At 42.2% G+C, this 25306-nt stretch overlaps 1 protein-coding gene across 2 annotated transcripts in view; it reads left to right on the forward strand.

Moving 5' to 3' along the window:
- The window catches only part of STK4 (serine/threonine kinase 4), a 49792-nt gene extending 29251 nt beyond the window's left edge, over positions 1 to 20541 (forward strand). For both annotated transcript variants that reach the window (XM_041122449.1, XM_030009487.2), the window contains one exon: positions 17280 to 20541. In XM_041122449.1, the coding sequence (XP_040978383.1) occupies positions 17280 to 17438 (159 nt within the window). In that variant the 3' untranslated portion in view covers positions 17439 to 20541. The remainder of the gene's footprint in view (positions 1 to 17279) is intronic.
- Positions 20542 to 25306: the final 4765 nt, after the last annotated feature.

Raw genomic sequence — 25306 nt, forward strand, 5'->3', positions numbered from 1 at the left:
TATCCGTGCTTCACTGGAAGAACACCAGGTGATAGCTGACCTTTTGAAGGAAAGCATTGTCATTCACTTGCAGGACCTCAGTGGAGAACTGCAACCATCAACAGTTGTTTTCTGCACTGGCAATCTTCATCCTGCTGCTGCAGCTCTGGGAGGGAAGCTGACATTCAGAAACAAGGTTTATGTCTCTTTCCTGAGAAGTATCCTGCTTCCTTTGGGAAGACCTTGTTTTGCTTGCATATGCTAAATCTTGGTGAATCAGACCTTTCCTATTCCTACAGTTATCAACAGCCAGTAGTTTGGGTCTTTCCTTCTCACTCCTTGGCTTAAAGAATAGGGTGTACCATCACAGGTTCTCTCACTGAAGCAGAAGAACTTTAGAGCAGAACTTTTTTCCTTACAAAAATAAAATTAGTGTATATCCTTGAGAGTGTCAAGGTGTGCAGAAGTAGAAGGAGTACACATGGCAAATTTCTCAGCTTTCTGCGGAAGGACTGCGGAAGATGGTTGTTGTCATGGCCTCTGCTCACAGGTTCACCACACTTCAGTCTGCTGTGAGTGAATCTGTGTTTCAGGTCTTGTGTTTCCATGCTGTGAGTGCTATTCTCTGTACTAGCTTATCTTTTTAGCTCCCTTTGAGAAGTGTCTCATCGGCTGCTGATGGGAATTTCTTTGGACAGGAAAGATTGGTGTGACTTCCCCTAGTTCCAAAACAGACTTTTTATCACTTTTCAGTGCACAGTGTCATCTGTTTCTCTACTGCTGGGGGAGACTGTCCTGCAAGCAGTAGAACTGCTGCTTCTGAAATATTTGCAGGGCAAAAGAAGGAAGGATGAGCAGGAGGTGTTAATTGCCTCTAATTGAGGGGAAGAATCCAGGTGCTGATCAGCTGCAACTTTTGTTAGGGCTGCACAGTCAGAGCCCTCCTGCACAAGCAACTGTTCTTGTCTCCACCTCACCATCTGCTAGACAGAGATGGGCAGAGAAGGGACTTCGCGGAGTTACAGGAGTTGCAGGAAGGTCTGGGTTTGATCCCACAGCTACAGATACCTTTCCAGTAACCAGTTGTCTAGCCTGTTGCTTCCAAAGTGCTTGGTCCGCAGCTTGCTGTCGATACCTGACTTCTCTGTGGACTGTGCTCCTTAAAATTCACTAATTTTGAAATGAGGTATCTTTGTTTCAAAAGTGTCTGTAGATGTCTTGCTGTGGTCTTTGGTTTTGCCTAGAAGCTCTTGCTCCAGACAGTATTCCTCTTCCTTACGCTGAGTCCTGCCAGCGGCTCGTTGGAGCAGGAGGCTGTAGGAGTTGGATGGTTCACCAAGCCAGTGGGACAAAGGAGTGAGCAATAGAAATATATTTCACGCTTGCGATGCAGTTTGTTTGGATAAGAGACAAAGCAATAGTCTGGCAAACTGTTGAAGCAAAACATCAAGAAAACACATTTTTAGAAAGTGGACTTTATTAAAATGTATATTCACATCTCTTGGAGTTCTGGAATTATCTGCACTGCAAGAGTTGGTATCACAACTGCAACGTCCTTTAAGTAACTTCGAATAACTGTATGTCCATTTATACTTACTTGATAGGAAACAGTGGTATTTTTTGTGTCTGTCTGTAAGCAACTTCTAGCCAGAGCTTTTAACAGCTACTGCTTAGATCTTTCTTTTTCACAAGTATAACATAAATGAAAGTGAGCCTTCCTCTTACCTGAATGGAGGTGTAATTCTTTTTCTTGAAGTAGTAAAGAAAAATATAATTTTCTGTTTATTGAGACAATGTTTCAGTATGCTGCTCTCATCTGGGACATCCTGTTTTTTATTATCATCCTCATTTCTGTGCTTTTACTTAGTAGTTTGAAACATTACATTGGAAACAAAGATTTTAAAATACATAAGTAAACCCAGCAGAGAAGGAAAGTGTGTTAGACTAATGGTGTCTTCAGCTTGTTCAATTGGACAAATGGCTGTTGGTTTGTGGTGAAATCATGAGTGTGAATCCTTTTCCTTCTAGTTAAACAAATAATGTACTGGTGTGATAACAAGAGATTGAAGTTCTTACTGAAAAGTTTATAGAAAGCTTAATTCTTTCAAAGCAAGTCAAATCACATTAGGGTGATACTGTATTTTTGAGTCTGGTGGTAGACACCAGCCTGACAATGCCTGTGAATCAGGGTCTGCTTATGCATGTCAGCTGTGGTCCAGGCAGTAAGAATGCCAACCACAATGGGTCACTGCAGGCTGGAGTCCAAACCAGGGAAGTGCAACGCCTGATGCACACTGCAGCTCTGTATGCTGCTCAGCCCTGGTATGAATCTGCAGAAGTTGGAGCTGGTATCTCACGGTGCACAGTGTTACGTCTCCTGCATCACCCTGCTGCTTCCCCTACACCACTATAGAATGACTACAGTTAAAAATGGATATCACTCAGCACAGTATATTTCTTCTCCCAGCTCAGGACTGTGGTGAAGAATGGCTGCATACTGGAATCATCTATTTCTTTCATTGGAAGTGATTTATAGGGAGGAACTGTTAAAGGGCAGGTGATTTATTGCTTATCAATAACAGTAAACACATTCTGCTTTACAATGATCAGAGTCTCTAATTTATTGTATTCTCTCTGTGAAGGTGTCATTTGTCTTGTGAACAGCTTATTGTCTACCAGTACCTGAACATTCAATATCTTTGGTTTCTCTGAATGTTCATTTGGATAGCATTTATTAGCAAGCTAATATTGATGCTTCATAGCTTTACTACCTTTTGTCCTTCTAAAAGTTCAATCGATTAAAAACTTGGGAGTATTTTCTGTACAGTTGCAGGCTTTGAGAATGATGGCAGGCTAAATAATTGGCTTTCATTTTGTTGGAACTGGTCTTTGGGTCCTTTCTAGCAGTAGGAAGAAAGCATGCTGAGGATACTTGGATAAGGCAGATGCTAGAAGAAATGTACTTGCATTATATGGGTAAGCTGCTGTTGTGTGACTTTTTATAGTTTATCATTTTATAGTGTTTCCTGACTGTACTGTGATCTTCTCAGCTTTATCTTCTTTTTACTTCTGTCTTTTAAAGAGCTTGGTAAAGGTGTCAGATGCAGGCCTCTGCACTAATCTTTCTGTTCCTCCTTTCTCCCATCAAAATTACTCAAGTGGATAATCTGAACTTGTTACTAAGACTCCAGAAAGTCTATCTGCCTGGACAAAAGCAAAAAAGGCCTTATTAGAGTGTGCACATTTGCAGGTCATTTCAATGGGATTATTTGAAAATCTAATAATCTTGAGACTTCTATTGAATTATTATGAAACTTGCAATACATTCTTTCTTTTCTAAGAGAGCAAGTTTCTCTGACCCTTGCGTGATGAATGAAGATTGATTGTTCCAAAAATTCATTTGAATATGTATAGTTTTGTGTAGAAGAAAAAAAATGGGTTTGGTTAAAGTAGAGCTTTTTTCAGTAACATTTTTTCCAAGACTAAACCAAACACTTTGAGTGAATCTTCAGGGATTTCTCTGTCCAAAAGTTTCTTCCCTTCATCTATCATGAACTCTCCTTTTTCCCAGCGGTGGCTGGAATAAAAATTACTTCTCAGGCACTGATTTCTTCCAGTGGTCTTTCTTTGATTGTAAAGTGAACTTATTTGCTAGGGCATTCATCAGTTTGAGAGATAAAGCCAGATCTGGGATGGCTGATAGATATCCCTGTCTAGGTCCTATGGAGCAAGGGCAGATTCCTAGTTGGGAAACAAGTAAACTTGAGATATTTGTTTGTGCTGTGCTGAGTCTAAATAAAACTTTCATTCAGTGGGAGAGCATTAAGATCATAATGTGGGGGAGCATGGGGAGTGAAAGACAGACTCAAATAAAAGGAATATTTTTTTCTGACAACAGGAGGTAGTCCAGAATAGACAGCTATTACTTTCCAAACCTGAAATCGTACCCCCATGGTTGTTATCTCCTGCTAATTGAGGAGGATCTTGAAGTGTAGTACCTAGATGTAATTTCCACTGTGAAGTATGATTTATAAGAAGAGACAGGTTTTTGTGATGTTTTATTCATTGGTTTTAAATGTCACCTGCCTTGATTCATAACATTGATGTCCCTTAAATGGATTTCCTTTTTTTTTTTCCCCTTCAGCCATCTGCCAAGCATTTTTAAAGCTCTGCTAATTGTTTGTGTTTCTGTTAAGCATTACCTTTTCAGCATATTTAGTATCTTCTTCCCAGCAAATACTTTCAACTTGTGACATCTTTATTAAGGAAAAATGGTTCATTTTGTCACCTTGTAATCAAACATACAGTCATTTTAAAAATAAGCCCAGGAACAGCTTGCTTATCTCTTTTTATTGTTTGTTAAGTGGTCTTGAATCTTCTGTAACATTTGCATGAGGAAGTCACTCTGAACCTTACTGCAAACTTTATTGGATTCATGGCTGCTTCAAACCATCAGTGTGATTTACAGCAGGCTCTATGTATGTAGATTTTATAAACCTTTCTAAATTCCCTTTATAACAACAACAAAAAAAAACCAAATCCAGAAGATACCACATTTGGTTTCAAAATTTGTTAGCAATATTTGAATTGAAAAACGTAGTTCAGTGGCTTGACTCATATCTATTGTAGAAGAGAATAGATTTCTGCTGTCTTACATTTGGTAACAGGGTCATTGTTCACCACCTGCTTTCACTTTGGTGCATACTGACGTTGATTGCAATGTACTTACTGCCACAACTTGCTGTCAAAATTGCTTTTTTTTGACTATATTTTCATATCTAGCAGGCCTTCTGTGATATAAGGCTTTTTTAAATGAAACTTGAGGTGAGTGGGAAGTAAAATGAGTTGCTGCTGTTTCTGTTGAATTGCTTAGGTCATAGCCCTTAATGGAGACTGAAATAATGTAACCTGAAATCAGCTTTATCTGAGAGCATTCAGACTTGTAAATGCAACATCATGGACTATCTTTGAGGCCCCTTTCCTACTGCAGCATTTAATCAACTGAGACATTGACTGAAAGTTTTGTGGATGAACTAAGTAACTAACAGAACTTCATCCAGGGTCTTTGATCATGGGATTTGTTCCACTACTGCTGTATGTTTAAGGTCAGGCTGCAATGTGCGTTTCTGCTTTGGGAGAAAGGGAAGAGGAATTAATAATTGAAGGTGTGATGTTGGAAAAATCTCTGAGCATACTGAATTCTTTAGAAAACCTGTTTGAGCCTTGTTATGCCTTGAGATCTGTTTTCAAGGCTGGGTGTGTTCTTGGCACAGCATCTTCCTTAAAGAACACTGCTGCTCAAACAAGATCTACTTGAAACGCTTCTAAAATCTTCTTGCAACTCATCTGTCAGTACAAATGTTTGTAAAGGGTAATGTAGCTTAAAAAGACAAGCCTGTCCAGGTTTTTCTCATCTGTAGCAAAAAGGGCTCCTTTTGGGGACTCTTTGCATCAGGAGCCTAATAGAGCTGCTCTGGATTGCCTCTTGTAGGATGGAGTCTCTGGACCGTAAGGGAAAAGCCTGGGTATAAAGTCTCCATCAAGCTTCTGTGAATACTTTCCAATGGGCTGGGTCTTATCCGGACAAGTGCCTGAAATGATGTACTGTGGAGGAGCAAAGTTATCTCAGCTCTGACTTCTGGACCTGGTGCATTTGCCTTTGTGCATCCTCTTCTTGTATTACGATAAAACCTGCAGAAAAATCTAGATGTTGGCTTATTGCCGGCGTTATTTGGTGTGTGTAATTACTGGGTGTCTCCCTGCTTACCTCAACAGGAGACTTTGCGGGGGGGGGTGGGGGTGCTCATCATGTGTGAGGCACGTTTGAGGTCTTGCTCGTACAGAGAAGATAATGGAGTTTGCAGTTGGCCATGGCTGCTTCCAACAGCCAGGGTATCCTGGGAGGTTTGCTGTAGCTTTTATTTCCATAACCTCAGTGACCAGATGGCTTCAAAACCCAAGCTTTGACCTTCAAGAAAGGGGGAGAAAGAGTAGCCTAATACACAAAGACTGATATAGTCTGAAAGGAATATTATTCAGAATTGGAGTGCTTAATTCCTTCTTATTTTGTGACTTACCATCATGCAGTATCACTATACAAAGATGCCCAAGTAATAGTGAACACTTGGGAAGACCTTGCATGGTGATGTGTGCAGGTTCATGTGACGTGGATTTTTATGGAGATGGTTCACTGGGGGACTGTTCCAAAAAATGTTTGTCTCAGATATTAAACATATGCCCCTGGTTTTAAAGATGACAGCCTCTCCCATGGTCATGCAGCTATTCATTTTTCAAAATGCCCTGGAAATCTCTGTAGTTCAGGCTTTCCTCAGAAAGCTTTTAATTCTCCTTCCCTTCTTCCTTGCCTTCAAATTGCAGCTATGGCTTCCTTTCCCTTGGTGAAGGAGGGGAGGCAGAGCAGAGTCGGACCAGGCTTTTGTGATGAGCCTCACTTTTGGGTACAAAAGATAGGGAACTGGTGTGGTCTTTCTGGAAACAAACCCTCTTCAGCAGCTCTCCTGGAGTTGGAAATAAATTAGGAGACTAAGACTCAAATTAAAAACATTTGTTGAATAAAGATTAATACTCTTTAAGTGTTAAGATAGTTTTAAACAACTTTGGCCTATCTATAATGCCTACTTACCATGGATGATCCAGTCTTAAGCCTTTGAAATTGAAACTGTGTGTCTTAAACCTTCATTGTGCATTGCAGATTTAAGTGTGTGAAGTCTTCCGATAAGTTAATGATTCTACTATACCAGTAGCAAACTTCTCACTCCACATTATTAATGGAAGACTGTATTCACATACTAATTTAGTGTTAACTAATTGGTTACCCTGTGTTTCATGGTAATAGTACACTGAGCAATATTGTATGAAGGAATCACTCTTACTTTAGGTATTCTTACTTTTACTTCTTCAGGAGTTCTGCTTTATTCAGGATAAGTGATCCTGAATAAATAAATTAATTGTTAATCCTTAGGTGAGTAGAGCCCTTAGGAGCAAGGGAGAGAGGAGGAAAGGGTATGTCAGATTGGAAGGAAGCGCCATTACAGGCCCGTATACCCTTCCTAGCAGAACTTAGTTAAATGTCTCAGATTTGTAGAAAATTTTATTTTGTTTAAAGGAATCAGCATTTTCTGACAGACTGCTTTTCTTTAAAAAAGAGGGAGGGGAAAAAAAAGTTTGTCAGCTGTGTACTTTACAGTTGATTTGTACAGCTAGCCAGATCTTCAGAGCCCAATGACATGATTTATTTTAGCATGTCCAGAGGTATTTTGGTACTCTCTTAAGAAAATTAAAGCATAATCACTTAGAGAAGGAAAAAAACCTCTACTGTGTTTCTCCTTAATCAAATCTCTGGCAAGCAAGTGTTTTTTATAAGCAAGTGATTCTCCTTTTCTGCTCTTTTTTTCTTTGGGTTTTTTTTGGGTTTTGGGTTTTTTTGTTTGTTTGGTTGGGTTTGGTTTTTTTTTTTTTTGCACTTGTCCAGGCTGGCTGACCTTTTAGCTTAGTTTCTAATTCAGTTACTGAAAAAAAACCCCAGTGAGATAACTTGTCTTTGTGGTTACAGGATTAGTCAGCCACTTTCTAAGTACCTAAAGGATTTTAAGATTTGGACTTAACTTTAAGTTCAGTGCTGCAGAATAACACTGACACATTTTGTTATTTCCTTTGTTTAGATTAAGTGTGTATGGTACTTGGGATGATTTTGGAAGTGAATAAGGTTATTCATACTCATAATTGATAGTAAGGCTAAAAAGGGAAATTTAGTCTTGGAGCATAGAAGATTAAAATGCATTGCTCTTTTTAAAAAAACCTTTTTTTATGACCACTCGTATCAATGAGTAGAGCTTTGGATGGGTTTTCTTCCTTAATATAACTTCTGTACAATGCTGAGGGTAGTAACAGCATGCAGAGGTTATATGGTTGTACTGGCTGTAACACCAAAACTTCCTTGAGCGTCTTGGGCCCCTCACTCCAGGAAGAACATTGAGTTGCTGGAGCGTGTTCAGAGGAGGGCAACCAAGTTGGTGAGGGGCCTGGAGCACAAGTCTTACGAGGAGCGGCTGAGGGAACTGGGGCTGTTCAGTCTAGAAAAGAGGAGGCTGAGGGGAGACCTTATCACTCTCTACAACTACCTGAAAGGGGGTTGTAGCGAGGTGGGTGCTGGTCTCTTCTGTCAGGTGGCTGGAGGTAGGACAAGAGGAAATGGCCTCAAGTTGAGGCAAGGGAGATTTAGGTTAGATATTAGGAAAAATTTCTTTACTGAGAGGGTTGTTAAACATTGGAATGGGCTACCCAGGGAAGTGGTTGAGTCACCATCCCTGGAGATATTCAAAAAGCGAGTGGACAGGGTACTTAAGGACATGGTTTAGTGGACATGGTTAATGGTTGGACTCGATCTTGAAGGTCTTTTCCAACCTAAATGATTCTATGATTCTATTCTATTCTATGATTCTATGTTTTAGGGATTACAGTAAGGATTAATAAAGTGCAATTCTTGGCTAAGAGCAACTCGGGGATGGCAGTGTTATTGATGCAGGCTACGGTGTTCTCGCAGTTGTGCAATCTTCTCTGCTCTGTGGGTAACTGCTCTGAATAATTGCTGCGTAGTTACGTCTGGGTAGCCAGAGTAGCCAGGGAGAGCTGGATGTTTGCTATAATCCTCTGAAATTGGTATATGTATTGGGAATTTTCTGACATCTTCCCAACAGCAAAGCTCCCCCCAGGCTCTTACAGGCTTTTGAGAAATGGGGGAAAACTTCCAAACTGGGGAGGGTGAGAAGGCAAAGCAAAGATGCCTCTTAGCTGGTGAAGGAGCAGTTGTGTGTCTAAAGCATGTGTGTATGTCTCTTCCACAGCAGTCACAGGAATTAGCTACTGAAAGTATGCTTGAGGACGGTCCTTGCTGAACCAGCAAGATCAAATGTTACGGATGTAAATATACCCTCAAATAAGAAATAGTTGAGTAATAATACTATGGCAGTTTTTGCTATGGAAGAGACAAATCCTGAGCGTGGAGTGCAACTTAGTATGCACACGTGTGCGCACACACACACATGTATACTTTCACTCATATAGACCCTTTAGATCCCCTGAAATCAGAAAATCAAATATCAGCATAGGATATATCAGCTGAGGAATGAGGGGTGACTGGGGAAGCGTGTGAGTAACTTCCCAGCGAGGAGATCGTGGCTATTACATGGCTCTTAGGTTAGCAAGACAAGGTGCAGCAGAAGCCCACGGCTGGGAGTAGGTCAGCCTGGAGGCGAGCTGTGCGGGGGGGGGGGGGGGGGGGGGGGGGGGGGGGGGCTGCTGTCTGGCCCCAGGGTACGGCAGAGCTTTCCTTCAGACTGACCTGAGTCAGGGCTCAACTCAAATCCATGTTACAGCATTACGCTGCTGCCATCCAAGTAATAGCCGGAAAGCTAGTATTGATGAAGCTTGGGCTTTTCTACTTGTCTTGTGCTTAAGGCAGCCTTTTGCCTTGGCAGCCACTGGTGAATGAGGTTCCACCAGTGAAGTGGTACTGGTGCTGTGAGCAGCAATGCCTCGAGTAGAGGGGCAGCTTCCCAAGAAGCTCATCAGGCCATGATTGTGTGGCAGCTTGAGAGAAGCCTTGCTAAGCTAGCAAGATGCTAAGCTGAAAAGAGAGGTCTTGGCAGTAGTTCTTACTGCAGATGCAGGACAGAGGGAAGTTTCCAGTTTAGATGTGGTCTTCACAGTGTATCTGGCAGGGAGCAGTGCAGGAAGGAGAATGGCAGACACTGCCTTCCAGTAATTCTGTAGGAGTAGTACAGATACAATGGTTCAGTACCATACACCTTTATTCAAATAAGCAGAGCTACATAGAAAATAACTAGGATCCTTATTGGCATTGAGCACTAAGATGTTTCACTTTCAGTAGCCATAAAACTCCACATTTCTGAAAGTAAGGTAGAGCTAGCCCAAACACGTCATCTGAGAAGGCCTGGGTCTCCTCTGATATAACTCTCTATTAAAATACTTTTTTCCAGTTTGGCTAGGGATCAAATGCGGAGTGGGTGTTAGTGTCTGTCCTCCACAAAAAAGTGGTGTTATGATTGTACTCATGTAACTGTTTCAGCTGCTTGACTTGCACTGACTTAAGTTGACTTGGCCTCTAAGAGCATATGATGATCTAGTTGAAAGCTGAGTGTTATTTCTTTGTGGGAAGTCATCTGCTGTCTAGATGAGGTGGCCTGAAACAGCTGTCTCCAGATGTGCACTGATCACAGATCCTGTTCACTTTCTTTGGGAAGTTCTAGCCACAGTGCTGTTTTGACTTGTGCTGCAGCCCATGGTGTGTTTTGCTAGCACATTGCCTAAATAATTAAGATGCATTAAAAGCAGAAGCTTGTGCTGCTGAGACTTATTTTTCAAATCCTTTGAAAGATTAATATCTGTATCTTTAATCTTGCATGAAATCCCACAGTGAGTGCATTTCATCCACTGCTTTCATAACAGTGAGAAACTTCACTGACATGTTAATGCTAAAAGGGTGGGGAAATAAAGATAATTAATGTTTGTGTAGGCTCTGGGGTTTGTGCTGATTTACTGTAGCCCCTCTGTAGCATGGCTTCTTGACAGATTTGTGAAGTTGTAGGGACCTGACAATCATGATGAAAAGTGGGCGGTAAGCACCTGTAGGTTCTTAGATTCTTGTGTCCCTTGCATTGGACAACTTACAGTGAATAAATAGTTAATGCCTGCTCATACATTATATCAAGGCCTCCTTATGCTAGAAACATAAATGAGAACAAGGCACTTAATTTTTAGATCAGTGATTGAAAGTATGCCAAATGGTATTGAGCCAGCATTTCAGGAAAAATGCTAAGGAAAAAAATGGCATGCTATTCCAACACCAATTTATATCACCGTTTTCAAGACCTAAAGTTTGGAGCACTGCTTAGCATGAGAAATCGCCCTCTACATTTAATTTTGGCCAGAGAAATTGAATGCTTTTTTTGCTGGTTTAAAAAAAGTGCATAGTACTATTGAGTAATCTGTTCCCTCTGAGTCTATTTGATACGAGCATTTAATTGATACCACGTTTAACCAGTCTTTCAAGTTACAGAAGGCTAATTCCAGAATAATCTCAGTTCTTACACTTGTCAGAGCTCACATTCATGAATCCTTGAGATTTGACACCTCCCGCTAGCTTGTGGTCTTCTGTAGCACCCATGCACTCTCTCATGCTGCAGGCTGAATTACACTCTGAGGTGGTTGCTACAAATAGTCGCAGCAAGTCGTATCCAATGGGTGATCACGTCCCAAAAATAAAACCCTGCTTCAAGAGACGATAGGAAAAAAGTTCAGAAGTTGAGGTGGATATGCATCAAACTGATCTGCAGGATCCTGAAGAGGAAGTACAAGTGTGCCCTTGGTTTTATCAGAAGGGAAGCATCTTGATAGCATTGCTGTGATAGCCAAGGTGAAGTGAAGCAAGAGTTTAATTAGTCTCTTCCACGAAGAGCTTCCCTTCCCAAAGGACATCTGAACAGTTAAGAGACTATTTGTAGGAATTCTTTTCTACTTACCTCTAGTAAGCAGCCACTTATCTCTAGCAGCAAATTCCTATTTGGCATTTAATGTTTAGTGTAGCTTGGATAACTTGGTTTGGATAAAAACCCTTCTCAAGTCATGTTGAGATTTTGCCTGTGTAAATACACACAAGTAAATGAAGAGTTGTGCTCCCCTACTAATATGATTCAAGATGTCTTGAGTTTCTTTGGGCGGCTTTGATCACTGGGCATGCAGTCAAGAACTGTTAGATTGCAAAGTAAAACTAGGCAGAAAAGGAAGATACAACAATAAAAGCTATGCTAAATAGACAATTAATTTGTTTTTTCTTTAGTTCCCCTCTAGCTCATATCTTTTCCACTAAGAATTTATTTCCCTGTGTAGCGTGGGAAGCTGCAATTTTATTACTTCTGTATTTTAGTCTTCAAACTCCCACTGCCCCTTATGAAGTGATAATTGCAAAAGCCAGTTTTTCTAAAGGCTATTTAAAACTTAAAAGTTTGACACCAAGTTATGTTGAGCAGTAAATGCCACCTGGAATATTTGGGTTAAAGGCAGACTGGTTGCTGCAGCTGGGTGTTTCTTTTCTAAAAAGCCACAGGCTATTGGTGGTAGAGGTGGGAGGATATTCGGAAAAATACTCTGTGTGAGCATGTGGAAGACAAGTGTTCAAATTCACAGAAATTATGGTAGAGGGGTATGACTAGAGGGCTAAGGAAGCAAAGAACAACTTCCTAATTTTATTTGTAGGATTTGCTGTAGTATCAAGACTTGAAAATATCCCCCTTCTGCACAACTATTCAAATACATTCACCATGGGGAAAATAGCCCCATCTCACCAGTGTCATATATATTCCTATTTTGTTCCAGAAGTCAGGGTACATCTGCGCATTTAAAAGATGATGGTAGAACAACTGCATCCTCTCCCTGGAGATGGAGGGTTCATGTTTGGCACAAGCTTCAGGACTTCTAAGGGTATTTAAAAACAAAGCCCAGATAGCATGAAACGTTGCAAAGATGCAAAAAAAGGGCTTTAGTGCTAAATCTAGGGATCGGATTCAGTGTCAGCAAGTAAGAAGAAAGTTGTGGGAGGAACATGTTTTTCACTTGCGCCAAGATAATATTTTTTGATTCCTGTGCAGCCGGTGAGTTAGTGCTCTGCTGAAAGTCTTTGTTGGGGGAGAAATGTGTGAAAGCTGCTGGGAAACAGCTCGTTTCTATTTGATGCTCATAATTCATGCAGCAAGAGGATTTTGGTGGAGGAGCAAATAAGAATGATGGCTGAAGTGACTCAGGGATTACTGGATGACATCGTATTTATGTCAGTAGTGCAGACTGGTCCGAGTCAGTGATGACCTCGTGCTGCTGAAGGGCCGTTAAGGGACCAGAGGAGTATGCTAGGTCCCAAACTGGTCAAGCTACAGACCCTGCTGTAGGAAAACCAGGCGCGGGTGCCCTTCAGTGTAAGGACTATGGGTACCAAGAGAACTGTGATAAATCATTTGCATGAGCTATAATTCAAAAAGTTTTCACTGTTTGGATTTTTTGTTTGTTTTTCTTGCGGACAGGGAAGGGGCTGAGCTAATTCTCTAGGCTTTGTGTTTTACAGTAGATCTTGTGTGAAACATAAATCTGGCGTGGTCTGTTTAAAAATACTGTGGCAGGTTTTTAGACTGCCTCTTGCTCAGGACAGAACTGCATAGGTATAAATTTCAGACCATGGTGCCCTTGAACATCGAACCTGTGGCTATGTCTAATGTCTGCAGAGAGCCTGTGTTTATTCTCCTTTTGCTGCTTAGATTCATTTACGTTCAGTAAAATATCATGTTGCAGTGATACTTTACCTGACTGTAACAAATGCAAGTGGGTGGGTTTTTTACCCCCTCTATTTTTAAAATGCTGATTTGAAAGGACAGCAACTCAGAAGCAGTTTGCTGAGGTGAACGTTGTTCAGCAGGGTAGTTATCTGCAAGTCTGTCTGAAATGCTGGCAAAGGGATGTCATGAACAGCTTGCAAATCTTCTCCTTGAGGAAGAAATTGTATATCAAATGATCTGTTCCTGATTTGTCCATCATTACTGCATATGCATGGAAAGGCCATAGGTTATGTCCTTCTGAAGGATGTAATTATATATGTCCTTCTGAATTATATGGTAGAAATCATCAGCATATTAAAACAAGATGTTGCTGTCAGTGGTGTCTGCAGCCTGAAGAACAACGAACAGCACGCATGGCCGTGGGCAAGAAGCTTTCAGGTGAACACTTGCAACTCTGACGTTTGTCTTCAGTTGGACATTTTTACAGAGTTAAGATTCTCAAAATCTTCAGTAAAAATATAACTGTTAATCAAATGGTTAAAAATTAGCTTTCTGCACATACAACCTTGTTTGAACAGTTTCACTGTGCTGCTGCCTCTCCTTATTGATAGCTGTGTTTGACCAACCTTAGAACAAGTATTTTATATCAGTCTTTACTTTTGAAATGAGATTCCTTCCTTTAAAAGTTTGTCTTAGCTATTTGATCACTGTGGACAAAAATAGCTTTTACAAAGACACTTAGACTTTTTACAACAGAAGAATTGCTGAGGAGAAGTGAGGAGAGGAATGGGACTGAGCCCGTGGCTAAAACCAGCTCTAATTGCAGCTGTTCAGTGCTGAGGCTTTACCCTGAGTAACCATCTGTCATGAGATGCTCTGTCCTTGTCCTTCTTTTCTTATTTTGCTTCTGGCGTTTCTCTAAGAGAATAATGTCAGTATCTCAGGAGTCTACCACTGCAGAGACAGATACGCTAGAGTTTTAAAACTTCATTTCTGGGAGAAAGTATGTCTGTGGCACTGGCTTACAGTGAAATGCCACGCAGCAAAGTGAAATGGAGGCCATCATGTTTTAAGCAGTTCTTTTTTTGTAGTTGTTTTTTTTTTGTTGTTTTGTTTTTTCTTTTAAAGATGCACGTGCAAGTGGAAGGACAAGCTGAGTAATAGACCAGCTCAGGTCCCACGGCTCATGTTGTCGTGGGCCTGAAGCACAGCGGGAGCAGAGGGCTAGCTGTCCTCTGCGACTGCATGGATGCTTGGCTCTCATTAATAATTGAATGCCTGTCAGTCTCTCGTCAGCTCATCTGTGGTGAAGTCACATTCTGGACCTTTTACTAGTGTTGCCCTTTGGCTTCTTTGCCTCTTTTAGGAGCAGCATGGCATTCACAGCCACGCTGATGTTATTCCAGATGAAAACTCTGTAATTAGTTCATCCTTATCAACACACAGCATTGCACACAGGATGTGTTTCTGTGCTCTTAGAATTTTTTGCACTGCATCGACTTGCCTCACTTCCTTCTCCCACCATCCCCATTCTGTTTAACCCATGATCAGTCTCCTTAAGTAGCTACTTTGTCCTGCATTACGCATCTGTGCAGGTAACCCACTTCCCAATTTGTTCATTTTAATATATATCTGTAGGCTTTTGCCCGCTCCAGACTTATCTGTACTCAAAGCATCTTTCATCCTATTAGCTATCTGTCCTGACAAACACACAGTCCCAGGAATTGTCAAAGCCATTGCGTCCCTTGGCGAGCAGTTGCTTACAGTTAGCAGAAAGACTTTGTGTGTCAGTATCCATGGAGGATGTCCCATGATGGTAGATCATTCAAGAACATTAATAGGGCAGGTTTTTCATCGGACTGCCACATTCTCAGGGTCTGGAGAGACCATCGCTGTAAATCCACTCTACCCTCTGGTCTGCCAACTCTGGCAGTTTGTTTCTGACTGTAAGCAGCACCCAGCACTTTGGGAGGATGGTGGAGAAGGCTTAAAGGACATCCATGGAAGATTGCAGCCCTAGGACAATTTCTGACCTCTAATAGTTGGCTTAAGCTGTGAGCGAGGTATTTTAGATCTGTTCCAAAACTCTCTTTTAGTAGTCTAGCACTGGGTGCTCTGGGAGAGCTGACAGCCATTTGCTCTGATATAGCTGCTTAGTATATATGTTCAGTACTTGAATTAATGTTTTCTTCTTTTTTGCATTTTTATTTGACTGTTCAATTCCCTGGACTGTGAGGAAGGGGGATGTTGAATAATTACCTACTCCATAATAAATCAGTGTGAAAAGGCAACTGGTGCCATGCATCAACTTAAACTGCTGTCTGGTAAAGTTGCATTAATATGTATAAATAATGTATATCTTTGCAGAGCAAGTGCTTTGTCTTTCTAATGAACAGTTGCCTGATTGGAGAGGCCAAAAGACTGTATACCCTTGCAAGAAAGGTTTTGTTTCACGTGTGCCTAGATTATTAAAGTGGATTCGTGATCCTGTAACTGCAACTAGGAGATATCTTATTTAGCAGAATACGCTAAAGAATTTCAAAAGACCTTCTGAGAAATCAGCTAGCGGATGACTTTGTGGTTTGGGGACAGGTATCTCTTCCACCTCAGGAAAAAGGATCAGGATTTACGTATTTTGGTATTCACGTACATTTTAAGGACTATTGCAAACTATCGTTAAACAGCCAGTAATTCAGTTGTTGCCTTGTAATAGGCATCAAGCATTTCACTGTGTGTTTTGGTTCAGAAATGGCTTGGAGGATAACAATGGTAGCTGACTAATTAACATCTAAACCAGGACAGCAGCATCGCTTGCATTTAACTGAAGTAAAGATAAGTCACTCAGTTATGACATTTGTTGAAAGTCTAGAAATTGACACTTCTTTGTTCAGAAAAAAACCCAAATTATTTTATGTGTTCGTAGTACCCACAGCAGGTGGTCACTGAAAGCAGATGGTGCAAATGGTCATTCCCATCCTGCTGCAGTAGCTGTAAAACGGTGCCTCCCCTGTGTTTCTGGGGGTCACTTGATCTTGGATGGGAAAAGGACTGATGCTTAGGTGAATATTTGAAGCACTTCCAGTGTCCATATTTTTTAACATTATCATAAAATCCTGTCTGTTCCACAGGTTATAATATTACGTAAAGGGTGTAGCTCTGGACAATCTAGACTGTCCCAGGCCACACTTGGCATCTCTAATCACAGAATAAAAGTGTTCTGTGCCAGTTCTCAGGAAATTGGCACATGCAAGAGAGCCAATTAAACAAAGGGCAGGCAGATAGGGAATTCAGTGAGGGGAAGCTTGTCCAGACTAGCCTGACATCTTCACGTGTACAGTAAAATACAAATTGTATTACATATTATATCAGTATGAGGCTGACCCAAAGTGACCTGTTGTGTGTGTTCTGGGATTTCTAGCTTGGAGGAGTCTGAATTCCTCACTGTGATTGAGGTTCAGCCTGATTGTACGTAAATGTGGGTTGGTTTTTTTTTCAAATGCAACTTTTGACAATGATTTTTTTTTTTCTTCCTTTTCTGTCTCCTTTTGTCACTTAGCAGAAGGAAGTTTAGTTGCAAGGAAAGGAGAGGGGGAGAGAACTTCGTTCCTGTTCCATCTCTATACAATATTTCTGTTCTAAGCCTGCAAAATGAAGCGTTCGAAAAACAACTCAATGGGGGAAACATTTCACTGGTTGCTTTATACACTCACGCTGTCACTAAACAGAGCATGTAATGTATCTGTAAAATGAGCAGAAGCAGCCCAGTATCCTGAGGCTCATGCCACTCTCGCTGAGGGCAGCAGTCTGGAGCAGAACTCTTCCACCTTCTCCTACTGGAAGATGCCTTGTGACCATCAGATGGGCAGCAAAATCCCTGTAGATGTGTGAATGGTGGCTGTACTGATGTCGATATCTGTTGTTCTTCTGTCTCCCTGCTAGCTGAAGACTTGGAGTGTTGATGAACTTCAGAGGAGGCTCTTAGCCCTGGACCCCATGATGGAGCAGGAGATTGAAGAAATCCGCCAGAAGTACCAGTCAAAGCGGCAGCCGATCCTTGATGCCATTGAAGCCAAGAAGCGGCGGCAGCAGAACTTCTGAGCCACTGGTAGAATAATCTTCCATCCTCAAACAATCAGCTCCTTGCTTTTACGACTACTAAACAGATCGATTTCTATTGAAATACGCTAGCAAAATAGAGGGCAATACTTCTGCTCATTTATTTTTCCATAGCACCTTTGTGAACTCAGGAATGCTGTTAAGTGGAAAATCCTGATGGTATGTTTTAATGTTAGACATATATTTAAAACATTATTCCAAAGGAGTTTTGTTACTGTTTTTAGGGGGACTGTTTTTGAATCAGAGGAACAGATAGAAATAGGCTAATGAAAGTTGGCTCACTCTCTTTTCAACTGAACTTTCAGTAGTCCATTTTGTTTTAAGTTAATATGGATTGTGGTATTTAATGGCTGCATCCTTTGTGGGTTTTGTTTTTGTTTTTCTTTGTGAATGCACAGACTCAATTTCAAGCTGTTAACTGTATCTTTCTACTGTTAAGGTACTGCTAAGTTTTAGGTCGCTGAAGAGAGCAGGTGAGAACATGTACAAACTGTTCCAGCCTTTTGAAAGAAACTTAAATCTCATTTTTTAAAAGCCTGTAATAAGCCCCATGCCTTACACTGTGTGCTTTAAGCAAGTGTGGTTTCTTCAAGACCTCAGTTTTGTCCTCTTTTTGTGTACTTTATGAATTAATATGAGTAGATAAAGCATGTTGTGCCTCCATCAGAAATTACGTTCTGTAATTTAAAATCCACACTGACTTAAAACCAAAAGCCAGTTGGTAATCTGATTCCCCTTCGTCTGTCTGTTTGGAAATGTCCTTCAGGAAGACCCCGCTGATGGTGGAGTGCTCGGAAAATGAAACTGTATTCGAATGGGTGGAAGTTGTGTGAACCTCTCTCAGGAATTAGGTACTTCTGCTGTGTCTGAGAGGACTTAAAAATCTCCACAGTTTGTGAAATATTTTATAGGCTTCATTTCAGATTTACATTTTTAGATGCTTGAATAAAAACTTAAGTTCAGAATCCTTCACATTTCTGCAAGGTTTAGCACATTAGAAAGGTTGAACTGAAATTAAAGACTTTGTTGAATTAACAAAGATGTGCATTTGTGGTGGTGGAGCAAAGGTGGAGTTGATCTGGATGAGAAGGCAATTACTGATGTCCTACTGGAAGAGATTCAGTCTCTTCTCTTCCAGTTCCTCTGGATGCTCTTGTGTTCTTTCTTTACATTTCCCTGCCATTCCTGCCTGGTATAGCTCAATCAGCAAAAATGCGCCAGCATGTACAATCGCTGTGAGGATGGTGCAATTAACTCACACCAGTAGAGTGGAGAGTAAAACAGAAGAAGCAAAGAGCCTCGTTGCAGGGCAGAGACCAAGTGATACCTCTGCCCCATGGGCTGTAATAGCAGACGTATGTAGTTTTAGATGTATCTAGCATATGATGAAATATTTGGACAGAGCAAGTATTTCTACTGATGTTTTTTTATTTTGCTCTGATAGAGGGAAGAGTTTCCATGTCATTCTTCTGAAATAGGCCTTGGTGCATCACCTAGATAATTAAACTAAATAGCAGTGTCTCCTGAATCAAATGCTGCTAGAGAGGTGAAGTGTTCATTTCACGCCTCTGTAGGCTCTTTTTTTCTCCTTGGAGCAGACTCTTGGCTACTGTTAACAGGTATACTCCATTGCTGTGAAAGGAACCAAGCCATTTTTACCCCCTCTGCAGATCTGGTTGCATCAGTTTGTCTCAGTTTGATACGCAGTGCGAACACAGCTGTTCCAGAGATCAGCAAACCCGCTGTCCCTGAGTGAAAAGGGAGGCAGTAAGCAGTGTATCTAGGGTGCTGATGTAAGAGTACCTCCTGGGATAACCAATGATCTGATAGCCTCAAGTATTGGGAAAGTTTTGAATTGGGAAACCAAGTAATTAAAAGGTTCATTGTTGTTAACGGACTAAAATCCCTTAGTGTGGACTCTCTAATGAGGTCTAGTGAAGCGCTGTGTGAACACCAGGGATCATACAGTGCTCGTCTGGAATCTGTGCAATACATTTTGCCCTAAACATGTGTTTATTATGAGCAATATTTGTTAGCATCCTTTGCATCAAAGAAGCTCCCACAACTTAGGAGAGAGTTCTCTGGTGAAGTGTTGGATCTTGTATTAGGCACTTGGATGGGTCTGGCCCAACACCTCTGGTGTGATTGACATGCGGATATGTGATGTGGTAAATTGTGCACTGCTTGCATGTGGCGTGGATCAAGCAGATTCTGCTGGGAGTAGTTTTACCTCTGCACTGTGTAGGTAACTTTCTAGTGATTGGAGGGCATTAGAAAACCCAAGTTTTAGGTGAAACACCACAGGGTGGTGTCTGTTGATGGAATATGCAACCTGTGACTGCTGTAACTGAATGTAAGCACTCTTGAAATACTCTGCTTTGCTGATGTGATTGTCTTAAAATACAGCAAATGAACCAAAATAAGTAAAACTGGTCCAATGGCTTAAGTGTCTTTGAACCTTTCTTAAATGCGTGTAGTGGCTGAGACTTGATGTTTCTTGCACTTGGAGCTCTAATGCAGAATAATTATTTTCTCCTTCACTGATTTTCAATCTGTTAGAGAAAATAATTCCCTTTCTGGTCCCTTTGTAGAGTGTCTGGGAGCATAGTACCTGCTCACTTCTCAGAGAATCCTCCAGGCTAAGAGCAAGGCTTGTACCATAAGAGAAAGCTGTTCCGACACAATTTTTAAGCAAAAAGCTAGCTTAATTGTGAAGCTGCATTCATGTGCTCCTTGGGTCCGTCTGCATTGCTGAAAGTGTTCTGGACAAACCATTATCTTTGCTTCTAAAACCTAGAGATACTGATGATGTCAGTCATGTGAGACTTAAAAATGTGAAGTTTGTAGCTTTAACTTTTTTGTAACAAAGACATTAGCAACACTGGCATAAAGTGCTGACTTGAAAAGCTATTTTGTAAGATCTGGCTGTTTGTATATAATAGTGTTGGGTCATTAGTTTGTATATGTATGAAATAGTAACTTTTATTGCATTCCTCTGAGTTTGATACAGGAGATTTTATTTGATCTTTCTCAAATATCTTGCCTTATTTGTTCAAAGGGGCGAATAAACTGTCCTTACCTGAAAGCATCAGTGTCGTGACTCATATTTATGCGTTAAAATACTCTGGTTTATTCTTGCTTATCAGGACAAGTTTTAACATGATGTGCCTCTAGTCAACCAAAGTTATGCAAAATTCTGGAGGAGCATACAAGCTTTAATAAACACAAGCAGAAAACATGTCAGATACACATTTTTAAACATGCAATTCTTTAGCCTTAAAACATTAGTAATTCTGCACCTCAGGGAGAGACTTGCTTCAGTTCAGGGGCAGGTCTGCGTACTGCCAGCTCGGTGACAGTTCAGAAGGCCATGCAGTGGAAGTTCAGGCAGTTTCCCCGCAGCGAGAAGCGTGGGCAGCCTGAAGCTGCAATCGCACAGGAGGTTCATTTGCCCCAAGGGGTGCTCCGGCAGATGGGGATGGTGAACTCTGCTGTAGATACTTGCTATCTCTGCTCTGTTATTTCACACTGCAGCAACTTTCCTGAGCCTGCAGTCAGGTTTGGGACTAGGTATGTATCAATTTATTCACCTTCCTACACAGCAGGTGAGGCTAGAGGCTCGCTCACCTAATTCTGGCTGACTTGCTGCGCTTTCAGCCTTCTAGCTCGGAAAAAGATGAAGTTGACAGTGAGTGGGTGCTGCCTTCCAACGGTGAACTGTTGGCTTCTACGTGGTTTCCCTGAGCAGTTACTAAATCTGTCCTGAAGGGATGACTAACCGAAGCAGAGATAGAATTCATTCAGGAGTCAGCTCTGGTTAGCAATCCTGGAAGAAACAAAATAGATCTGAGCTTTTAAATGTGAGGAAGGAGTGTGGAAATCAAAGGGAGGGAGACTGCGGGCATTTCTAGTAACTGGGAAAGCCTGGAGCTCTTGCATATTCTCAGCAACGTTACCAGGATATTGTGGAGCCCCAGCATGAAGGGAAGGTTGTACTCGCAGTGCAGCAGCAGCACTGCAGCCGTACCAGGGGAGTGTTCATGTGCACTCCATTCATGCTGGGAGCAGTGCACCTGCTGCACAAATATTAATTGCATATAACTAACAAAACCAACACTGACAAGTAGCCATGAGCTGGGACTGATGTTTAGCCAGGTTTTTCTCCCCTGTGGGGGGAAAAGTCAACTTCCTGCAAAGCCTGTAGCACCAGCAGTTTTTCTCCTCCTCCCATAATAATTATCAATACTAAAGTACAGGTGTTGCTGTGCCAGTGTCCTTTATGCCCAGCTACTCTTCCCTACAGCCTCATTTTGTCCCATTTCCTCCTGTCCACAGGCCAAAAGTGTCTGAGCATGTGCTTTAGATAAATGCTTTGAGTGTTGGCTGACAGCCCTGACTTTTGAGAGTTGACAATTTTTCATTGCATTAATCACTCTGGCAAAATTTTTAAGAGTCAAACCAGGAAACGCCCATCAGCTCTTTTGAGACTGAAAGTGACTTAATTGCCCTTTAATTTAAGAGTCCAGGAAGACAGCCAACTTGTTTAAAAACTTTAAAACAATTCAATTCCATCTTCGAAGCACAGTCTGTTCTGCTCCCCTCTAGGTTGTCACTATTCAAATCAATACAGCGCTGGAAGCAGAGGGAGCCCAGAGTCCCTGAATCCCATCCAGAGGGGTCACAGCAGCAGAACAGCTTCTTGCAGACCTGCCTGTGCACGAGCAACCCATGGCTGAGCTGTAGGGTGACCTTTCCTCAGCCCCGAGAGGCTCACAGGCTCTGGACCATCACTTGTTGACTGTAGAGGGGATGATCTTGAAACAAAGCCGCAGGGCAGTTTTCCCTGTCTGCTGCTCTCACCAGATTCAGGGTCTGGCTGTGAACATGCATCACTGGTGCTGTGCTTCCCTGCATGTCTGACCTGTGTTTTTCATTTCCTGAAATTGTGTGACCTGTCTAGGCATATTTGGTTAACTTAATTCCACAACTTCAAGGCTATTCATTTAGCTATCTCAAAGGGTTAGAATAAAAGTCTTGAGTTTATGCGTTTCCTACAACTAAGTTAATAGCTGTGGTTTGGATAAAGGCTGAAGTGAACCCATGAGTATATGCAGACCTTGAGGCTTTCTTACTGCCAGGACAAAGTGTTTTAGCATAATTTTGTAAAGAAAAATTTGAATTACAGCACTGTTGGTCTTCACTGGTCTCCCTACATAGTTCAGCAAATACCGGAATTACAGGTAGCACTGATTTAACAGGTACATAAGCAGTCAGCTCTGATTTTTGAGACTCTGCACTCCGTTGAGATCAGCAGGGCTGTAGAAGCCTATGAGCAGGAGAGATCCCAGAAACACTGCCGGCGAGGAGTCTTTCCTTCCTACAGATCAAGCCCTTTAAAATCTCCCAGTTTTCCAATAACCAGCTGAGTGCACAGACCATACTCAGGGTGGTCACAGATCTGAAAGTTGGCAAAGGAAAAGAAGTTTGAAACAAAAGTAATGAAGTTTACTTTGTCTCTTTGAGCAGAGTGGTCTAATTCTCAGCTGCGTGAAATAGCTTGATAAGGTCACTCCTTAATCACCATTCCCTGGAGGCTAAAGAGTCACTCTTTCATCAATCATTTTGTGAGTGTGGAGAGCAGCTTTTCTAGAAATAACCTGATAAAGTGTTTAATTGATTTACCCACTGTACCAAATGAAAACACAGTCACTCTCAGGAAAACTGATTAGGGATTAGCAAAAGAACATGAATTTCCTACTTGCCTTAGAAATAGTAAGTCAGACCAGTCCTGGCAACCCATCACTGCACAGAAGTGTCTTGCTAATGCGAACGTGGGCTGCGATCACCCACTCCTCTGGTGCTGGGCACCTTCCTGCACCCAGTTCTTCCCTGCTCTGCAGAACTCAAGCTCTGCTAGATCTGCTTGCACAGCAGTGGGAGGATTTTCCTAGTGCAGTTACTCATAGCCATACAGATCCTAATGTCTTCACAGAGAGCAGGAGGCTAAAAAAAGAAAACGTCTTTCGTGGCTTTCCCAAACCGGAGCTTGGAGCTCTCACACACCAGCCCCGCTCTGAGGGCAGCTGCCCTTTGCAGCACAGCAGAGGGGCTCACGGGAGGTCCTGCCTTGCTTTTAACCCCCAAGTTAGGGGAGCTTTTGCCTTGGAAAGATTAGCAGCATGTGGATTTTTATTTTTTTTAATGGAAAAGCTCTCAAAGGAATAAAGATTAAACTATTTTTAACCCCTCCTATCACATCTAGCAGAGGAATGCACTTGATGCAGGGAGAGCAGCAGTACGTCTTCCCCTCTCTAGCCAGCCCCCTGCAGACAAACAGCCTACAGACACCCCCCTCGTTTCAGAGCATCACAGAGACCACTTCGAGCATCAGGAGCTAGCTCTGCTTTTTATGCTGCGTTCAGGATAAAGGAGGATAAAGCCTAAGCAGCATCAGAGCACAAACTACACCCCCTGAAACGGAGAGCCAGCTCCCAAAGAGCAGCCACCCCCTTGAAGTAGCCAGACACACTGGTGGGATGTTTCCTCCGTGGAGAGAAAATTGGCACTGGGCTTGCTCAACTTGGCTAGGGATGCTGCTCCTTGTGTGCTCAGCCTCTGCCTGGGGGCTTAAAACCCTCTGCAGGTGCAAAGGTATTTCCTTAAGCAGCCTGGTGCTGTGCGGTGCTATTCTTGGGGCTCTTCTAAACCTCCCAAGGGGCTACTGAACTTTTCAAAGCCTACAAGCACTGTTGGCCAGAGGTAGCCTGTGATAATGTAGCTTAATTAGCAATAGCTCTGCTGATGATCACAGTCCCTATCATGGACAGTTTGCTGGCTGAGCACTGGAAGCTGGTCTGAGCTTTGCCTTTGCAGCAAGGAAAGTGGTGGAGGCTGGATGTGATTAGGGCCACTAAAGCTGAGGGGATGTTCTCTGTGCCAGGAGATGGGATTTAAACACAGCTGTGGTATTCAAGCAGCTGCTGGCCTCCACAAGCTAGCCTGAATTTGTCTGGGTGGGCTTCAGCCCCCCTGGCTTTAATATTTGGAGCTAATGAAAGCAGCAGGGATGAATGGGGGATGAACGCAGCTGTGAATGTGATGGACCAGCTCCTCTCGGGTCTCCAGAGCTGCAACGGGCTGTATCCCCTCCTCATCCCGGGCACTGATCCCCTGCCCTTGCTAACAACCACAGCTGAAAGCAAAACAGCTGGGAAGCCGACAGGGAAGGTGCACACACATCCTCCAGCCTTCTGCTGGCAGAGGTGCACCTAAAACGTCGTTTGACCAAGTCAAGCAACAAACACTTGCTACTTGAACTGTATTTTCTTTTAAATTGAGTCTTTTCTACTTTTAGTCCAAAACATGACCCACAAGCCAGGGGTTAAAATTAGTTTCTTAAAACAAGAGTGGCTATTAGGGGGAATAACAGCCAGCTGCTGCTCCTTGGCTCTCAGCACTGGGTTTGCTCATGCTGGTGGCTCAGCTCTCGCATCCCTTAGGTATTGCTGATCACAGTGTGTGTGTTTCTGCAAATTTCTGCTCCTCCCCACAGGCTTCCCAGGTTTCATGGATGTGTAACAAATGGAATGGAGGAACGAACCATGCTTGGATGGGGCAAGCTCTTTGCTTTGGGAATCATCCTGCATTTTTAATGTTAATTGCAATCCTTTCAACTCTCTCTAAAAGCTGCTTTGCACTTCCCTCCCTCCCAGCCACGATGCCTGGCTCCCTGTGCGGCTTTTCCCAGTACCCGCTGGCTTCGACCCATTCCCTCGCACCCCAGGGACGCCCCATTCATTGGACATCCAGGGAGATGGGTTATCCAAAATGCTCCAGCTAGGATGACACCA

This window comes from Aquila chrysaetos, chromosome 3 (genome assembly GCF_900496995.4).
Source record: "Aquila chrysaetos chrysaetos chromosome 3, bAquChr1.4, whole genome shotgun sequence".
NCBI lineage: Eukaryota > Metazoa > Chordata > Aves > Accipitriformes > Accipitridae > Aquila > Aquila chrysaetos.